The sequence below is a fragment of the Stenella coeruleoalba genome, assembly GCF_951394435.1.
Source record: "Stenella coeruleoalba genome assembly, chromosome: 8".
Classification (NCBI taxonomy): Eukaryota; Metazoa; Chordata; class Mammalia; order Artiodactyla; family Delphinidae; genus Stenella; species Stenella coeruleoalba.
In genome coordinates, this window is record NC_137154.1 from 8,279,832 (window position 1) to 8,294,272 (window position 14,441).

Sequence of the window (14,441 nt, forward strand, 5' to 3'; positions counted from 1 at the left end):
TGGGGCTGACCCCCGGCTACTCCTCGGGGGTAGGGGGTGGCCTCCCCCAGGGGCAAGTCTGGGAGCTCGGGGGGCCCGCAGAGGAAAGCGCTCTCCACCCGGGTCCTGACCCCACCCCCTGGAGGTCTAGCCCCGGCCCCCAGGCCCCGCCCCCCGGGCCCTCCCTTCCACCCCAGGGCCAGATGTTCAGCTGGCGGAGGCATCGGCTGGGGGAGGGGTGCTGAGGCCGCAGCCGGCACTACTTCCCTGCCAGCAGCTTCATTGTGTGCGCGAGGAGCGAGCGGCGGCGGAGAGCGGGCGAGCGAGCAGCAGCCCGAGCGCGCCGTGGAGAGCGAGCGCGCCGGGGAGGGTGCGAGGCGGTGCCCGCGGCTGCGCTCCCCCGCCTCCCGGCAACTCTGCCCCAGCACCGCGCGCCGTGCGCGCCGTCCCGCCGCCGCCGCCGCCGCCAGCGCCGGGGCCCCGCCGGCTGCCGTCGCAGGCAGGGGTCTGGTCCGGGCAGGGGTCCCCTCCCGGGGACTGGGGCATCCTGGTGCAGCCGAGAGGCGCGGAGCCCGCCGGGGGCGGCAATCGCGCCGCAGCGCCCGCTCGCTGAACTGCGTGGGCAGGCGGGCATTGGGGCTCCAGGGCGCTCCGAGGGCAGAGTGCCCAGACTTCTCCGGGGAGCCCCAATTCCGTGGAGCGTCCAGAGCGAGCGCGCCCCAGCCCCACCGGACCTTGCGCTCATCCCCCGCGTACCCCACTTCTACACAAACTTTTTTGACACCCTCACCCGGGGGGGTCGCGGAGAGCGCTGGGCTGCCCGCTGGGCTCCTGCCCCGCCGGACCCTAGCCACGCTTGACCTCCTGCCTCTCGTAGCCTCAGTGGCGACCTCTCCAGGCCGGGCCGGGCACGGCACCCCAGGCGAGCGCGGCAACGACCGCTGCTCTCCGAAGGCTCCCGCGCCCCCCGGGGCAGCTGGGCGGGGTAATGCCCTCGGTGATGGAGAAGCCGAGCGCGGGCTCCGGGATCCTGTCCCGCAGCCGGGCCAAGACGGCGCCCAACGGCGGACAACCCCACTCGGAGGATGACAGCAGCGAGGAGGAGCACTCGCACGGTGAGCCCGGAGGCCTAGGGTTAAAGGCGCACCGGCCCGGGGGGGCGCGGAGCAGGGCGTGGGGGAGAGTTGCCGACCACGGGGGTATTATACGGATGGTTCCTGCCTTGCCTGTATTGGAGCCTGTGCCTTGCTTCTCCCCCGAGCCGGCACAGGGAATCTGGAGGCTGGGCCCCTAGCTGCCGAGGAGGCGGTCCTGCCTGCCCCCTCCCTGCCCTCAGTCCCCGAGGGACTCAGGCGTCCCTCCCTTTCACAGCTTGGGCTCCTCGTACCCTGCCACCTTGCAGGGGACTGAGGTCTGACTGGGGCAGGAGCTGGAAAGACACCTCCACGCCGAGCTGTGGGGCTCCTGTGGTGGGGAGGAGCCTTGGATTCTCTGCAGGAGGGCTGTGGTCCAGGTCTAGGGGCAGCCCTCCAACCCCCCCAACTCACCCCCCCCCCGTCGGAACAAAGGGCTCTGCTGGGCCTGGGCTTGAAAACTGGCCCCTGTCCTCTCCCCCACCCCCCATGGCTATGGCTAGGCAGGTCTCTCCCTTTTCCAGTTCCTTCTGTGGCTGAGGGTAACTGAGGGGAAGATCAGGGAAAAGTGAGCCTCCTGGAAGATGGGGGCCCTGGGTGGTCAGGAAGGAGAACTCCAGGCCAGCCACCTCCCCCGCCACATCCTCCCGTCCTCCCTCCCTCCCTGGAGTCCTGACTGCCTCCCCCCACCCCCCACCGGCTCCACAGACAGCATGATCCGCGTTGGAACCAATTACCAGGCCGTAATTCCGGAGTGCAAGCCTGGTGAGTGGCAGGACAGGCTGTGAAGGGAGGGGACTGGAGGGCCCATGGCTTGGCCCTGAGCCCCACCTGGGGGAACCCTTGGCTGGCGCCCACTGTAAGGACAGGCGGGGGTGGGTGGCCGGCCCTGTGGCATGGTTAGTTTTCCTGCTCTGCCTTCCTGTCTGGGTCTCTGTCCCTCCTTCCCCTCTGGGCCTCACCTCGCGGGCCCCACTCCTCCGCTGCCCTCTGGCCGTGGGTCCAGGCCAGCGCCACCAGGCTGATGATGTCTTCCCTCCTTTGCTCCGTTGCCTTTCAGAGAGCCCCGCACGCTACAGTAACAAGGAGCTGAAGGGGATGTTGGTGTGGTCGCCCAACCACTGTGTGTCAGATGCCAAGCGTGAGTGGGGTGGGACCCTGGGCTCATGCATACCCTTGGGAGCTGGGGCCTGGGGTTCATGCCAGCTGGCAGCCAGCTCTTCTCAGAAGTGGGCTGGAGGCTGAGGTGTGTGGGTTCAGCCCCTGTCCTGGGGCTCAGGCTCAGGGGCCTAGCCCCTGGGGGCATACCCCTTTCCGGGCAGGCCTGGCTTAGGGGTTGTAACCCCTCCTCCAAGACCTGGCTCCTCCCGCCCCTGCAGTTGACAAGTACATTGCGATGGCCAAGGAGAAGCATGGTTACAACATCGAGCAGGTGAGCCTTGGCCCCGCAGGGATTTGGGGTGGAGACGGGACAGTGCTGCGGGCAGCCGAGCCTGAGTTGTCCCCTCTCCTGGGCCAGGCACTGGGCATGCTCCTGTGGCACAAGCATGACGTAGAGAAGTCGCTGGCTGACCTGGCCAACTTCACCCCGTTCCCGGACGAGTGGACGGTAGAGGACAAGGTGCTGTTTGAACAGGCCTTCGGCTTCCACGGCAAATGTTTCCAGCGGATCCAGCAGATGGTAAAGCCCTCCACCCCCGCCAGTGCTCCTTGGCCCCTTCTTTCTGTTAAGCCTAACCGAGGCCCAGAGTCTTAGGTGGGCCCCAGCCTCTGGCGTTGCCCCTCCAGCTGCCTGACAAGCTGATACCCAGCCTGGTGAAGTATTACTACTCTTGGAAGAAGACCCGCAGCCGGACCAGTGTGATGGACAGACAGGCTCGGCGGCTGGGGGGCCGAAAGGACAAAGAAGACAGGTGGGGGGCTCGGGGAGGCTCTGGGTGGGGGTAAACTGAGCTCCTGGGGGCCCTGGCCCCTGCCTTACCCGGCCTTGGCCCCCGTGTAAGCAGTGATGAGCTTGAAGAGGGACGAGGAGCCGTGAGTGAGGGGGAGCCGGACGCTGGAGACCCCAAGAGAGAGGTGAGGTCCCAGAGCTCCTCTGGCCCTGCCCGCCTGCCCGCCCTCTCCCTGGGCTCTGCACCACCCACCTCCTCTCCTTTCCCTGGCAGCCTCTGCCCTCTCGGCCCCTGAATGCCCGCCCAGGTCCAGGAAAGAAGGAGGCCCAGGGGTCTCAGTACCGCCACCATCCGCTGCGAACTCGGCGGCGCCCTCCCAAGGGCATGTACCTGAGCCCCGAGGGCCTCACTGCCGTGTCAGGGAGCCCGGACCTTGCCAACCTCACACTTCGAGGCCTCGACTCCCAGCTCATCTCCCTCAAGCGCCAGGTGGGGGGCCCGAGGAAAGAAGGGGCCAGGCAAAGGGGACAGTCGGCAGCTGGGAACTATGATTGGGGGCAGCTGGAGGCGTAAGGGGGGTCGTGTGGATGCCAAGCCTGCCTCTGCCCCATCTTCTGGGCTTCTGGGTAACTTAGTGTTCTTTTCTGGACATTGAAAAAAACAAACAAACAAACCTGGTCTTTGAAAAGGGGCAAACTCCAGTGTCTCCTCTACTGAATGGTTGTGAGGGAGAGATGAGGTAGATGGTGGGTGGCAAAGAGCTTTGCTGGGCAGTGGGGCCTTGGCGAGGGTTGGTGTTGACGGCCTCCCTGGCTTGGAACTTGATGTCGCTTCCTTGCCTTGCCTTCCCAGGTGCAAAGCATGAAACAGACCAACAGCAGCCTCCGCCAGGCCCTGGAGGGGGGCATCGACCCGCTCCGCCCCCCCGAGGTGAGGCTGCGCTTCAAGTCCGGGTGCAGGAGGGGGCAGAAAGGGGAGTTTCTCTTGGGTAGCAGGGCCTCTGTTCCCATATGTTTGAGCCTCAAGGACATATTCCTTGCGCCCCAGGCCAACACCAAGTTCAACTCCCGCTGGACCACAGATGAGCAGCTTTTGGCAGTACAAGGTGGGTGAGACTCGGAGAATAGAGGGCCCCAGGAGCCTCTCCTGCCCTCCGAGGAGCTGGGGCAGAGGGGGAGGATCAGGGAAGTAACTAGTTCTAAGGGGGTATTCACACCTGCTGCCCTTTTGACCCTTGCAGCCATCCGTAGGTATGGCAAAGACTTTGGGGCTATTGCAGAGGTGATTGGGAACAAGACTCTGACCCAGGTGAAGACCTTCTTTGTGAGCTACCGGCGCCGCTTCAATCTGGAGGAGGTGCTGCAGGAATGGGAGGCCGAGCAGGATGGGGCCCCTGGAGCCCCCCCGGTCCCCATGGAGGAGGCTAGGAGAGGGGCTCCCTTGCCAGCCCCGGCCCTAGAGGAAGACGATGAGGTGAGAAGGGGAGAGAGCGCGAAACGCTTCAGAGAACAGAGGAGAGGAACCGCCTCCGTCCTTAGCCTGGGCTGAGGGTGTGCCTGAGCCTGGTTTCTCACTCTTCTCTCGCCCCTCTCAGGTCCAGATTACATCTGTGTCGACATCAGGACCCCGATCGGGGCCCCCTGCGCCGCCCCCTCCTCCGCCTCCCACCTCGCTGTCCCAGCCGCCGCCACTGCTGAGGCCACCTTTGCCCACGGCTCCCACCCTGCTCCGCCAGCCACCCCCGCTCCAGCAGGGCCGCTTCCTCCAGCCCCGGCTGGCCCCCAACCAGCCCCCACCACCTCTTATCCGCCCTGCCCTGGCTGCCTCCCGCCACGGTGCCCGCCCCGGCCCTCAGCCCGCACCCACCCTGGCTGGAGCCCCCCTGGAGCCTCCAGCACCCTCGCTCTGAGCCCTGAGGCCCTCCACCAACCAGAGGCTCCAGAACCCCTTTGCCGGACGTCCTCGGGGACCTCCAGCTTCACTGAGGACAGAAGAGACTAGAGCTCTCGCCAGGTCTTTCGAAGACCCAGCGCTGCCGACAGGGGCACAGCCTGGACCCCCGCGGGTTCTGCACGTCTTTCTGGCAGCCAGCCTGTCTCCACCCCCACCCCAGCCAGGGTCTGGGGCCTTCTGAGGCTGGCCCGAGGGTACTTTTCCTGGCTGGGACTGGAACGGCTGCCTCCTAGTCTGCCAGGGCCTGGCCTAGGGGTCCTGCCCTTCGTGTGTAGGGGGTAGTGACCATAGCCTGGGGGGGGGGGCGGAGAGGACAGTTTAGTGTGTTGGCTGTTCTTCCTCTTCCCCTTCTTTTAGCAATAAGTCTGGGGTGAGGTGGGGAGGGAGCTGGAGGGGGGAAGTGGGCAGAAAGGTTCCTTGGGGCCTGACAGCAGCAGAGGCTGAAGAGGTAGCTCTCCAGTCTTCAGGGGGCCGGGTGGAAAGTGCCGAGGAGCCCTGAGGGTGCCCACTGTGCCCACCGCCCAGAAGTTTAGAGAAAGGAGGGTTGGGAACATATGCAGACATGGGTTTATTTTTCAATGTTTTTAAAAAATAAATAAAACCTTCAAGCTCACTGAATCCTCTTTCCCTTTTGGTTTAAGGGTCTTGGGCTTTGCTTCCTGTCTGTGCCATGAGGGTGGGGAGGGATCCCGCCCAGCACCGGCCTTTCCCCAGGCCCCAGACAGGAATCAGTTCTCCCCTGCGAGGCAGGCAGGCTGGGCCACATCTTGCCCAGGGGGACTGGGTCCCTGCCCGGTAGGAAGAAACAGGAGGAGGCAGCTCAGATTCCAAACATTCTCTTTATTACGTGTTTGATCCAGAGGAGAAACTAAGTGCAGGAAGGGGGGCTGGGTGGGGAGGGGCCACCTTGCCTGGGAGGCCCCCCCCCAGCCCCTGGCCACCACCCCCTTTGGGAGCCAAGCCTTGCCCTCCCGGCCCCTCGGAGCACCCGGGCTGTTCCATAGGGCAGGAGGGGGGAGGGAAGAAGGGAGGGGGAGCCCTTGGTGGGAGCCGGAGCCCGCATTCAGGGCTTGGGGCAGGAGGGCTGAGGTTGGCGAGGCCCCTTCCTGGGAACCAAGGGCTCGACTTGCCACGGAGCCAGGCCTGGGAGTGGGGTGATGAGTAGGAGTGGAGTCATCATAAATCAAAAAAAAAAATAAAATAAAATAATAAAATAAAAAATAAAACCCATCACAAAAAATGTACAACTCAGGTGAGGGTAGAGGCAGCCTCTGTTCAGGACCCCCTCCCCCAATTTCTCAAGAACAGAAACAGCAGAGAAATAAATTAAGGGATGCAGCGGCTGCCACCAGCCAAGCGCCCATAACCAGCCACTCCCACGCTGGCTGCAGAGGTTAGCAAGCTGGGAGTCACTTGGCCTATCTGTCCCCCCCACCCTGTGGAGGGCAGAGGCTCCCGGCCCTGCTGCCCTGTCCAGCCTCCCGCCAGGCGGCCGGCCACGGGGGCCCCCGGGCAGTGTCTCCTGAGAGGAGGGGCGACAGTGTGAGGAAGAAAAGGCAAGGCCGAGAGATGAGTGGTGAGGGAAGTCACTGCTATGGAACTAGCTGGTGCCCAGATTAATGCCAATGAAGGGGAGCAGTGGGGAGAGGGACGGCGAGGGGGGCTGTGCTTTCAGACAAAGGCTCTCCCAGAACGGAGAATGCCCAGCGTCCCTGTTGCGGAGACTAGCAGCCCAGGCGGCCCCCTGGGGGCCGAGGAGCCCATCTGCCCTGCGGTCCCCTCCCCTCTCCCAGCCCTGGGGTCAGCCCCGCCTTCTACCCAGGAGGGGGTGGGAGAAGATGGCACAGACTTTTTGAGGAGGGGAACAAAAGTCCCCACAGCAGCTTGTGGAAGGAAATGCCCAGCCTCTGGGGAAGGAGGGGCAGAGGATACAGTGTGGAGGGAGGCCGAGCCCCGCGCCTAGCCTGCCAGCCCCAGAGCAGCCGCCAGTCCCACCGCTTCAGGGCTGTGCGGCACCCCTGCCCCCAGCCCCCAGCCGCCCAGGCCTCCAGCCCAGGGGCCTGAGGTCAGGGGAAGGCCACCTCTGGTGGTTTGCTTGGAGGGGAAGGAGAGGAGAGGGGAGAAGCCCAAAGTGGGCCTGGCGGAGGGCCTGACAGGGAACTCCACCACTCTTGCCTGAGAGTGTTCCAGCCCTGAGCCACCCTCCCGGGAAACCCCACAGATCCAGTCTCGACTGTCCCAATGGGGCAGGGAGGAAAGGTGGCCGCTGGGATTTTTTTTTTTCTTTTTTCTTTTTGGTAATAAAAAATTTCTTGGTTTAGGCGAAATACTCTGTGCAACCGCAGTACCGAGGGGGAGCCCTGCCCCCCACCCCTCCCTCCCCTTCCTTTGCCTCCTGTGGGAGAGAGGGGGGAAGGGGGACTATCTGGGCAGGGGTAAATGTGGGGGGGAGAGAACCATCTCCCAACCCCCACAAACATGGAAGAAGAAACTGAGAAGGGCGGGGAGGGGAGACACACCAATCCGTCTCTGCAGTCCCGCCCGGGCAGGCGGAGCGCCGGCCCCAGCAGCTAAGTCCGGCTGGCCGCCCCCGCCGCCCCCACTCCCGGCAGCCTGTTAAAGCTTCAGCTCGTTGGCTATTTTGGAGGCAATGTTTTTGAAGGCCATGGAGGTGCCCGATATCCGCTTAAACCGAACACCGTTGAGAGACAGCCGCGGCAGTTTGCACACCTCCATCTCCCACTGCACGAAGTTCTCGTGGCCCGGCGTGCCGTGCATGCACAGCAGCATGTACTTCTCGTGCAGCTCGCTCTGGCAGCTGTTCGCGTCCAGCACCTTGCGGATCTCACGCATCATCTCGTTGGGCTCCATGGAGCTCGTGGTCTTCATGCTCCACGTGAAGCGCAGCGAGCGGGGCTTGGCCTCCCGAAACTCCTCCTTTTCCTTGTCACTGCCGCCGCTGCCCACCACGTGAGGTCTGCGGAGAGGGCAGAGGCGGGCGTCAGGCGCCCCAGCCACAGGACAGCCCCCCTGGCAGATGGACCCCGAGACCAGAGAGGAGAGCGGGAGGGTGCCCGGGAGGCGGCAGTGCTGGAAGAGGGAGCGTTAGACCTGGCCCAGGGAGCAGAGGAGTGGGCGGTCTCATCTCTCAGGGCAGAGAAGGCGAGAAGCCAGCCCCTGGCAGGGGGTGACAAGGTGACAGCGCCATGCTTTCCTGGGAAGAGGGCAGGGTCAGGGAAGAAAGGGGAGCACGCGCTCAGTAGCCCTGAGCAGTTCACAGACTGGACAGAAAGAAGTGACTGGAGCTTGTCGAGGGGTAGGAGTCTAGAGTCCCAACCGCCTGGCCCAGGCAGGGCTCTTGCTTCCAGAACACATCAGACCTGAGGAGAAGGGCCCACACCCACCGCAGCGGGGCTGTGGGGGTCCTCTGAGGAAAGGGAGGCCCCAAGAGGGGGAGGACAGGGCGCAAGCATGGGAGGAAGAGCCGGGTGGCAGAAGGAAGAGGAGTGGGAGGCTCGTGGCAGGGCCGGCGGCCCGGGCAGGGCGGGCGCTGGCTCTGGCCCCCTCTCACCTGAGCGTCTCCACTCGGTCTTTGCTTTCAGGTTCATTCAGGTTCCTCAAAAAACAGAGCGAGGGAGAGTTTAGTGCTGGGACCTCTGTGAGGGCGGGTCTGGGGGAGGTGCCGCCGGTGGGCGGGCGGGCGGGCGGGACCCAAGCCCAGAGGCCACTCGCCCACCACCTAGCAGGCCAACATGGCAGCTCAACTGTCCCTCTCCAACAGGGAGCCCAGCACGCGGGGCCTGCCCCTCCCCACACTCTCAAAGACGGGTGCCGGGAGGAGCCAGGGGAGGAGGAGGGTGTGGACGTGCGGGCACACGCATGGCGCACACAGCCCACAGCCAGGGCTCGCGCGCAGGGCGGCTTCTGCACTAGCACCCCCTGAGTGGGTCTCAGAACTGTAGTCCTCTTGGAGGGAAGGGCGGGGGGGGGGGGATAAATAGAGGTCTCTCTCAGGAGGCTCAAACGGCCAAGGGCCGGACCTGCTTTGAGTACGCCTGGGGCTCAGTGCCTGGGACTGGGTGGGGAGGAGATGGGCCCTGAGGCCGGCTGTAGACAAGCCCACCTCCCCCATTCTTTTATAACTCCCCTGCCTGCCAGGCCATCTGCTGATACAGAAGGGAGGACAGAGGGCAGAGCAGGGCAGACACCTTGGGAGGGTGGGTGGGGAAGAGGTCTGGCCCCGCTGAGCGGCTTCTCCAGCTCCTGGCTGGAAGATGGGTGCCTGGAGCTGGGAAATTGGGGAGTGCAGAGGAGGGCAAGGATGTAAGGAGGAGTGAGAGAGCAGCGGCAGCACATGTAAAAGGAACACAAAGACACAACAGACACACGAATGCAAACAAGTGCACTGCGAGCAGGGAGCCTGGGCCGTGCAGGGGAAGGAGCCTGGCTGCTCTCTCCGGCCCCACCTGGCTCCTGCCCTGTGGGTGGAGGTACCCTGCAGGGCAGGCCCCCACTGGGGCCCCATGAGTCAACAGCCAGCCATGCAGTGAAGAGCTGGGTGGCGAGCAGCGCGGGTGGAAGGGGGAAAGGCTGAATACCCTGTCTTGGCCGTCGTTCTGTCAGCTGGGGCACCAAAGGGGCTGGGCTGACGGCCTTGGGGAACCAGGGCTCCCAACCTGGCCCTTGGTCCTCAGCTTGGTATTTGGCCCACCCAGGCCACCAGAGAGGATGAAGACAGGGCCAGGAGTGGCACAGCCAGGAGCTGGCCCAGGAAGGGAGACGCCTGAGGGAGGGGGGATCTCCCACTGTTTGGCCAGGGCTTAGGGGTAGACGGCCCCTGCCCTAGAATGTCCCAGCTTCTGGCTCTTCGGAAGTCACAGGCCATAACTGGAGAACACAGCCCAGAGAGGACGCAGCCTGATTCATCCAGAAACGTCTGGAGGTAGGAGGTATGCTGGGGTGGGGGTGGGGTCGGCCTAGTTCTGCAGGAGCTGCCAGAAGGGGGTGCTGTGCCCCGCTCGTGAGGCAAAGGCTCCTTCGGCCTGGAGGCGTCAGGCTGAAGTCTTGAGACCCCAGTGTCCCTGTAGTACCTCCAAAGTCCTGCCATCCCAGAGGACAGGGGCAAGAGGCCACACAGCCCTGCAGTTCAGGGCACCAGGGAAGGGGAAGCCCAGGAGACCCAGAATGAGATACCATCCCAGATGCACTTTCGACCCCGGTGGAGCTTCCTCAGAGCGCATGCACAGACACGAGAAAGGGCTGGAAAAGGAACCCAACGCACTTGTGACCAAAACCCAGGGTAGGGGATTGGGGGGAAGGAGACAATCTTAAAGGGAGAATTCCCTGAGAAGGTCCCCCTTGCTTGGGGACAGGCCCATCGTTTTCAGAGTCATTTGCCCTGAGTGGGCAAACGTGGCCTTGTGGGCCGCCCAGGCAGAGGCCGTCTTCATCCCTTTAAGATGGCAGAGAGAGGACCCCACAGACATGGTTTAGCAGATGCAGGAGGGAGCAAGAGCCAGAAAAGGGGAGTTAGTGATGGAGGCAGGACACAGGACACAGACGCACACACAGCGGGCTCAACGCCTACCTTCTGGCAAACCTGAAAGACAGATTTCTAAAAAAACAAACAAAAAAAGACAAAATAAAAAAAGAAATAAAAAAAAAACCAACAAGACGGTATGTGGATAAGCAGGTGGGGAGTGGGCTTTACAGGTTCAAGGGTTACCCCACTTGTGGAAAAGCCGCTCAGCGAGACTAGAGTCCCAGACATCCCCATCTGCTCACGCCCCACCCTGCAGCCCTACACCCGCATTCCGGGGCTGGAAAGGGGCATGGCTTGGCTACTCTAGCTGAGTGGAATGAAGTGCAGGAGGAAGGGCAGGCAAACCTGTTCTCTCCAAGGCTCCTGCTGCTTCCTGAGCTACACTAAGATGGTTGAGGAAGTGGTGGGATGGAGACAGGGAGCAGCCCAAGAGGCCACATTACTGGATGCACCTCAAGAATCAACGCTGTCCTTTTGGGTCATCAGGGGCCAGGCGTGAGAAACCTCACGAAGAGAACCTTCACCCTGGTTCCCACGTAGGAAAGCGTCAGAGTGCCTCAGGCTGCAAGGGAGCCATCCTAGGCCCCCACCAGCTATTTCATTTATGGCCTTCATCCTGGCAACCCCCAGCCCCCCAGCAGAGGAACGTGGCAGAGGGGAGTGGCTGCAGCCAGACAAAACCGACTGGGTGGGGAGAAAGGAGGTCAAAGGGGGCAAGACAAGAGACCAGGAGAAACTCTCCTTGCCGGCCCAGCCTGGCTCAGGCCTCATGACTTTGCAGCTGCGTCACCAAATATAAGTTTCCATGGGAACCCAGGAGAGACGAGGGGGGCTTTTATTTTAGCATCTGAGTTCACACTCTCCTAGAGAGGAGGCGGCATCGGCCATCTGCTCGGGCCAGAGAACAAGGAGTTGGGGAGGCCTGAGAGGGACGGATGGGTCTGGGCATCTCAGGTGCCAACAAAGACTCAATTTCTTAGGCTTCCTGAGGTTTCTAACCCTGGGACCTGATCCCAGCTCTAACCCCCGGTGTCCTCATCCCCACCCCCAGGCAAGGTGGAAGGCCTGGACTCAGCCTCTCTGCCGCCCTAGGCCCCCTACTCACCTGCGTACAAACTTGGAAGTGAATTTGCTGAAGATGCTCCCCGAGGCCCCCCGCCGGCCCTGGCTGTTGCCAGAGGGAGAGGCTGGGGTCACACCGTAGGGCAAATTCTGCTGGTCCCGCACCTGCCGGAGCTGCCCAGCGTGGAAGGTGCTTCGACTGGAAACACCCCGGGGAAAATTAGTTCGGTCTGGGGCTCCACCGCTGCTGCTGATGTTGTGGGCGGAGGGGGAGGCGACAGGGACACGCTGGGGGGCTGTGCTGTGAGAAAAGAGGTGGGGGGTGGGGAAATGCATCAGGGCATGAGAACGCCATCAGCACCAAGCATCTGGAGCTCCCTGGCATGGGAAAGGGAAGGGGGACGCTAGGGCAGAGGCAGCCATCACAGAGGACACAGAAGGAAGGGGTGTGACCACTGAGGACACCAGTAAGGAAGATGTTTGGGTGGAGGGGGAAGGAGATGGTTTGGGGGAGGGAGGGGAGGCAGGGAAGGATATGTGTGTGGAGAGCAGTACAGGATGGAGAGAAGAGGCTCCTTGGGAGCTAGGCAGTCTGGAACCTCAAGGGGACAATGTTGACCAACCCTCAAGGATTGAGTCCCTGTGATGCTGACTGTCCCCGGGGTCCTAAGGAAGTCCAGGAAGGCTCAGAACAGAAAGGCTTCCTTCTGGAGCCTCGGGACGGCTTCTTGCATATCTGTTCTGAGAGGGAGAACTGGAGGAAAAGAGGGGCATTAAGCTATTTTTTGTGTCCTCTACTTCCTGGCTGCAGGGGACAGCCATCTCTTGTGGCTAAGATGCCAAAAACAGAGCAGGACCCCCAGGTGGGAAGAAATTGTGGGGGGCGGGGGGGTGGGGGTGGGCTGAGGGCAGCAGGTGTATCAGCTGCCCCAGCACACTTGCCTGGGCCGCGGCACCTCACAGTTACTGTCCGTGGGGGGCAGCCCAGTGGCCTTGTTGGGGTGCACGGAGGCCGACATGGATTTCTGGTGCTGGCGGGGCCGGGCCGCAGAGACCGCGGCGGAAGCAGAAGCCGTGGAGGCCCGGGACCCTGGCATGGTTAGGCTAGGAGACAAAAGCAGTGGAGAGGCCTGGGTTAGGGGTGGGTGGGGGCAGGAGGCTCCGGTTAGGAAGCACAGGCAGGGCGGGAAGGGCCAGAGCTGGGGAGCCTCGGCAGGATGCAGGTCAGGCCCAGGAGCAGCAACGGGGCACAAGTCAGAGCCGAGGGAGGCAGGGTAAGTAAGGAGTAAGGAAGGCGAGGCAGGCCAGAGCCTAGGGAAGGAAACCCAGAGTGCAGGGAAGCCAACAGGAGGCAACTGCCTCCGGGCTGCACTGGTCTCCTAGAAATTCTAAGAACAAGGATGTGTTGTCGCCAGAAAGAGCAGCGTGTTGCTAAGGGGAATTTTCATTAAGCTCAGAAGACAAGGAGCCAGGAACTCAACATGACGGTCAAGGTTAGGGGGGCTCTGCTCTCGTGGGCACAGCTAGAGTCACCCTCAATGTGTGCACGCTTCAGGTGGGCATCTCTCGGTCCTGCCCTGAGCTGGGGCCCCTCAGGCACTGACGCCCAGAAGAGTGCAGTTGCCACGCCCTGGCTGCAGTCAAGAAGCAAGAAGGCAGCTGAGATGACCATGGAGTCACACTCGGTCCACCGTAAGGAGCGGTCACAGGAGCACAGGGGAGAGGAGGAGGGGGTGGGGAGAGCAGGGAGGAGGTGCTGGCGTGTGGAAGGCTGGACTGGACAGAGCCAGGATGGGACTCCAGGGGGCAGGACAGGAAGACGGTGCTGCTGACAGACGTCACCGCTGGGAGAGGTGGCTCCCGGGAAATACGGCAGGCAGGGCCCAGGCCTCCTCACCTGTCTTTGCCGTTCTGGATGGAGGCCTGGCCAAGGCTGGCCCTCTCCAAAAGTGGGGAATTCCTGCTTCGATTTGTGCTGGTGGAGAGGACGCTGTTCTGTGGGGAATAAAGGGCAGAGTGGTATCACAGAAAACCAAAGTGTTCTACTGGCAGGTTCACAAAACCTGCTCCCCCTCCCCCTTCCACCACGAGCAGTCGGGCTGGGAAAAGAACGGATTTTGCTTTTACCCTGTGGGGCAGGGTTTTCTACAGTAAGCTGAAGTGGCCCCGGGGCGGAAGGTCAGGTAGGCAGCCAAAGGGAGCTGGGTCTGCATTAAGGAAAGAGCTGCCAGGAGAGGGCAGGCCCCACAGCAGGAGCCGGGAGGATGGGGAGGAGAGGTGGGGCTGGCCAGGAGGAGGGAGGGGGTGGGCGTGGCTCACCGTGGAGGGGGTGGGGGTGGTCTTCTTCCTCTCCAGCCCAGGCAGGGGGCTGGCGGGCACTTTGGCTGTGCTGCTGGCCTTCCGCCCTGGCTCCCGGTCCTCCTCAGGCCGCTTGTTTTCTGCGTTGTTACTCTGAGTCTTCTTAGAGTAGGAATTAGAAGTGGGAATGGCAGGACCAGCTGCTGGGCCAGAGGACAGTGGGAACGGGTAAGGGCAAGTTGGAGGGAAGTTAAGTGACTTGCCCAAGGACATGCTACTAATAAGGGCTGAACAGGGATGGAAACTCAGCTGTGTCATCCAAAGCCCCAAGAACCCATCAGGAGAGGGGTGAGTCCCCCACCTGCAGCTCCCAGAAGTACTCACCCTGGTCGCTAAAGCGCCGCTGCTTGGGGTTGGCTGAGACGCTGCGCTGTACCTTGTGGGAGGGGGAAGGGGCACTGCTATTGGTCAGATCAGCTGAAGGCCGGGGTTTCAAGGTGATGGTGTCGCCCTCCAGCTGCAAGAACACAAAAGGGAGGGCAGAAGTCATGAACAGTTGCCTAGGGATGACCGCACTTACAC

The 14,441-nt window shown here is 62.8% G+C and overlaps 2 protein-coding genes across 10 annotated transcripts in view; one reads left to right on the forward strand and one right to left on the reverse strand.

Annotated features, from left to right (window-relative positions):
* Nucleotides 1-284: 284 nt before the first annotated feature.
* Nucleotides 285-5,194, forward strand: RCOR2 (REST corepressor 2). 2 transcript variants are annotated; one of them, XM_079929963.1, is made up of 12 exons: nucleotides 285-1,094; nucleotides 1,821-1,877; nucleotides 2,173-2,253; nucleotides 2,492-2,544; nucleotides 2,632-2,793; nucleotides 2,901-3,025; nucleotides 3,119-3,188; nucleotides 3,278-3,493; nucleotides 3,857-3,934; nucleotides 4,052-4,109; nucleotides 4,245-4,477; nucleotides 4,599-5,194. In XM_079929963.1, exons 1-12 carry the CDS (start codon nucleotides 968-970, stop codon nucleotides 4,911-4,913), a joined length of 1,575 nt encoding a protein of 524 aa, XP_079786089.1. In that variant the 5' UTR covers nucleotides 285-967; the 3' UTR covers nucleotides 4,914-5,194. The 2 variants fall into 2 exon arrangements, with proteins under 2 accessions (XP_079786089.1, XP_079786090.1); XM_079929964.1 differs by lacking the exon at nucleotides 4,245-4,477.
* Nucleotides 5,195-5,279: 85 nt separating this feature from the next.
* MARK2 (microtubule affinity regulating kinase 2) overlaps nucleotides 5,280-14,441 on the reverse strand; it is a 58,753-nt gene continuing 49,591 nt past the window's right edge. For 2 of the 8 annotated variants that reach the window (XM_079928198.1, XM_079928200.1), the window contains exons 12-19: nucleotides 14,244-14,376; nucleotides 13,881-14,062; nucleotides 13,459-13,556; nucleotides 12,504-12,665; nucleotides 11,605-11,862; nucleotides 10,545-10,571; nucleotides 8,529-8,573; nucleotides 5,280-7,934 (exon numbers count right to left, since the gene is read on the reverse strand). In XM_079928198.1, the coding sequence (XP_079784324.1) occupies nucleotides 7,574-7,934; nucleotides 8,529-8,573; nucleotides 10,545-10,571; nucleotides 11,605-11,862; nucleotides 12,504-12,665; nucleotides 13,459-13,556; nucleotides 13,881-14,062; nucleotides 14,244-14,376 (1,266 nt within the window). In that variant the 3' untranslated portion in view covers nucleotides 5,280-7,573. The remainder of the gene's footprint in view (nucleotides 7,935-8,528; nucleotides 8,574-10,544; nucleotides 10,572-11,604; nucleotides 11,863-12,503; nucleotides 12,666-13,458; nucleotides 13,557-13,880; nucleotides 14,063-14,243; nucleotides 14,377-14,441) is intronic. The other 6 variants (XM_079928199.1, XM_079928203.1, XM_079928205.1 and 3 more) reach the window with 6 other exon arrangements.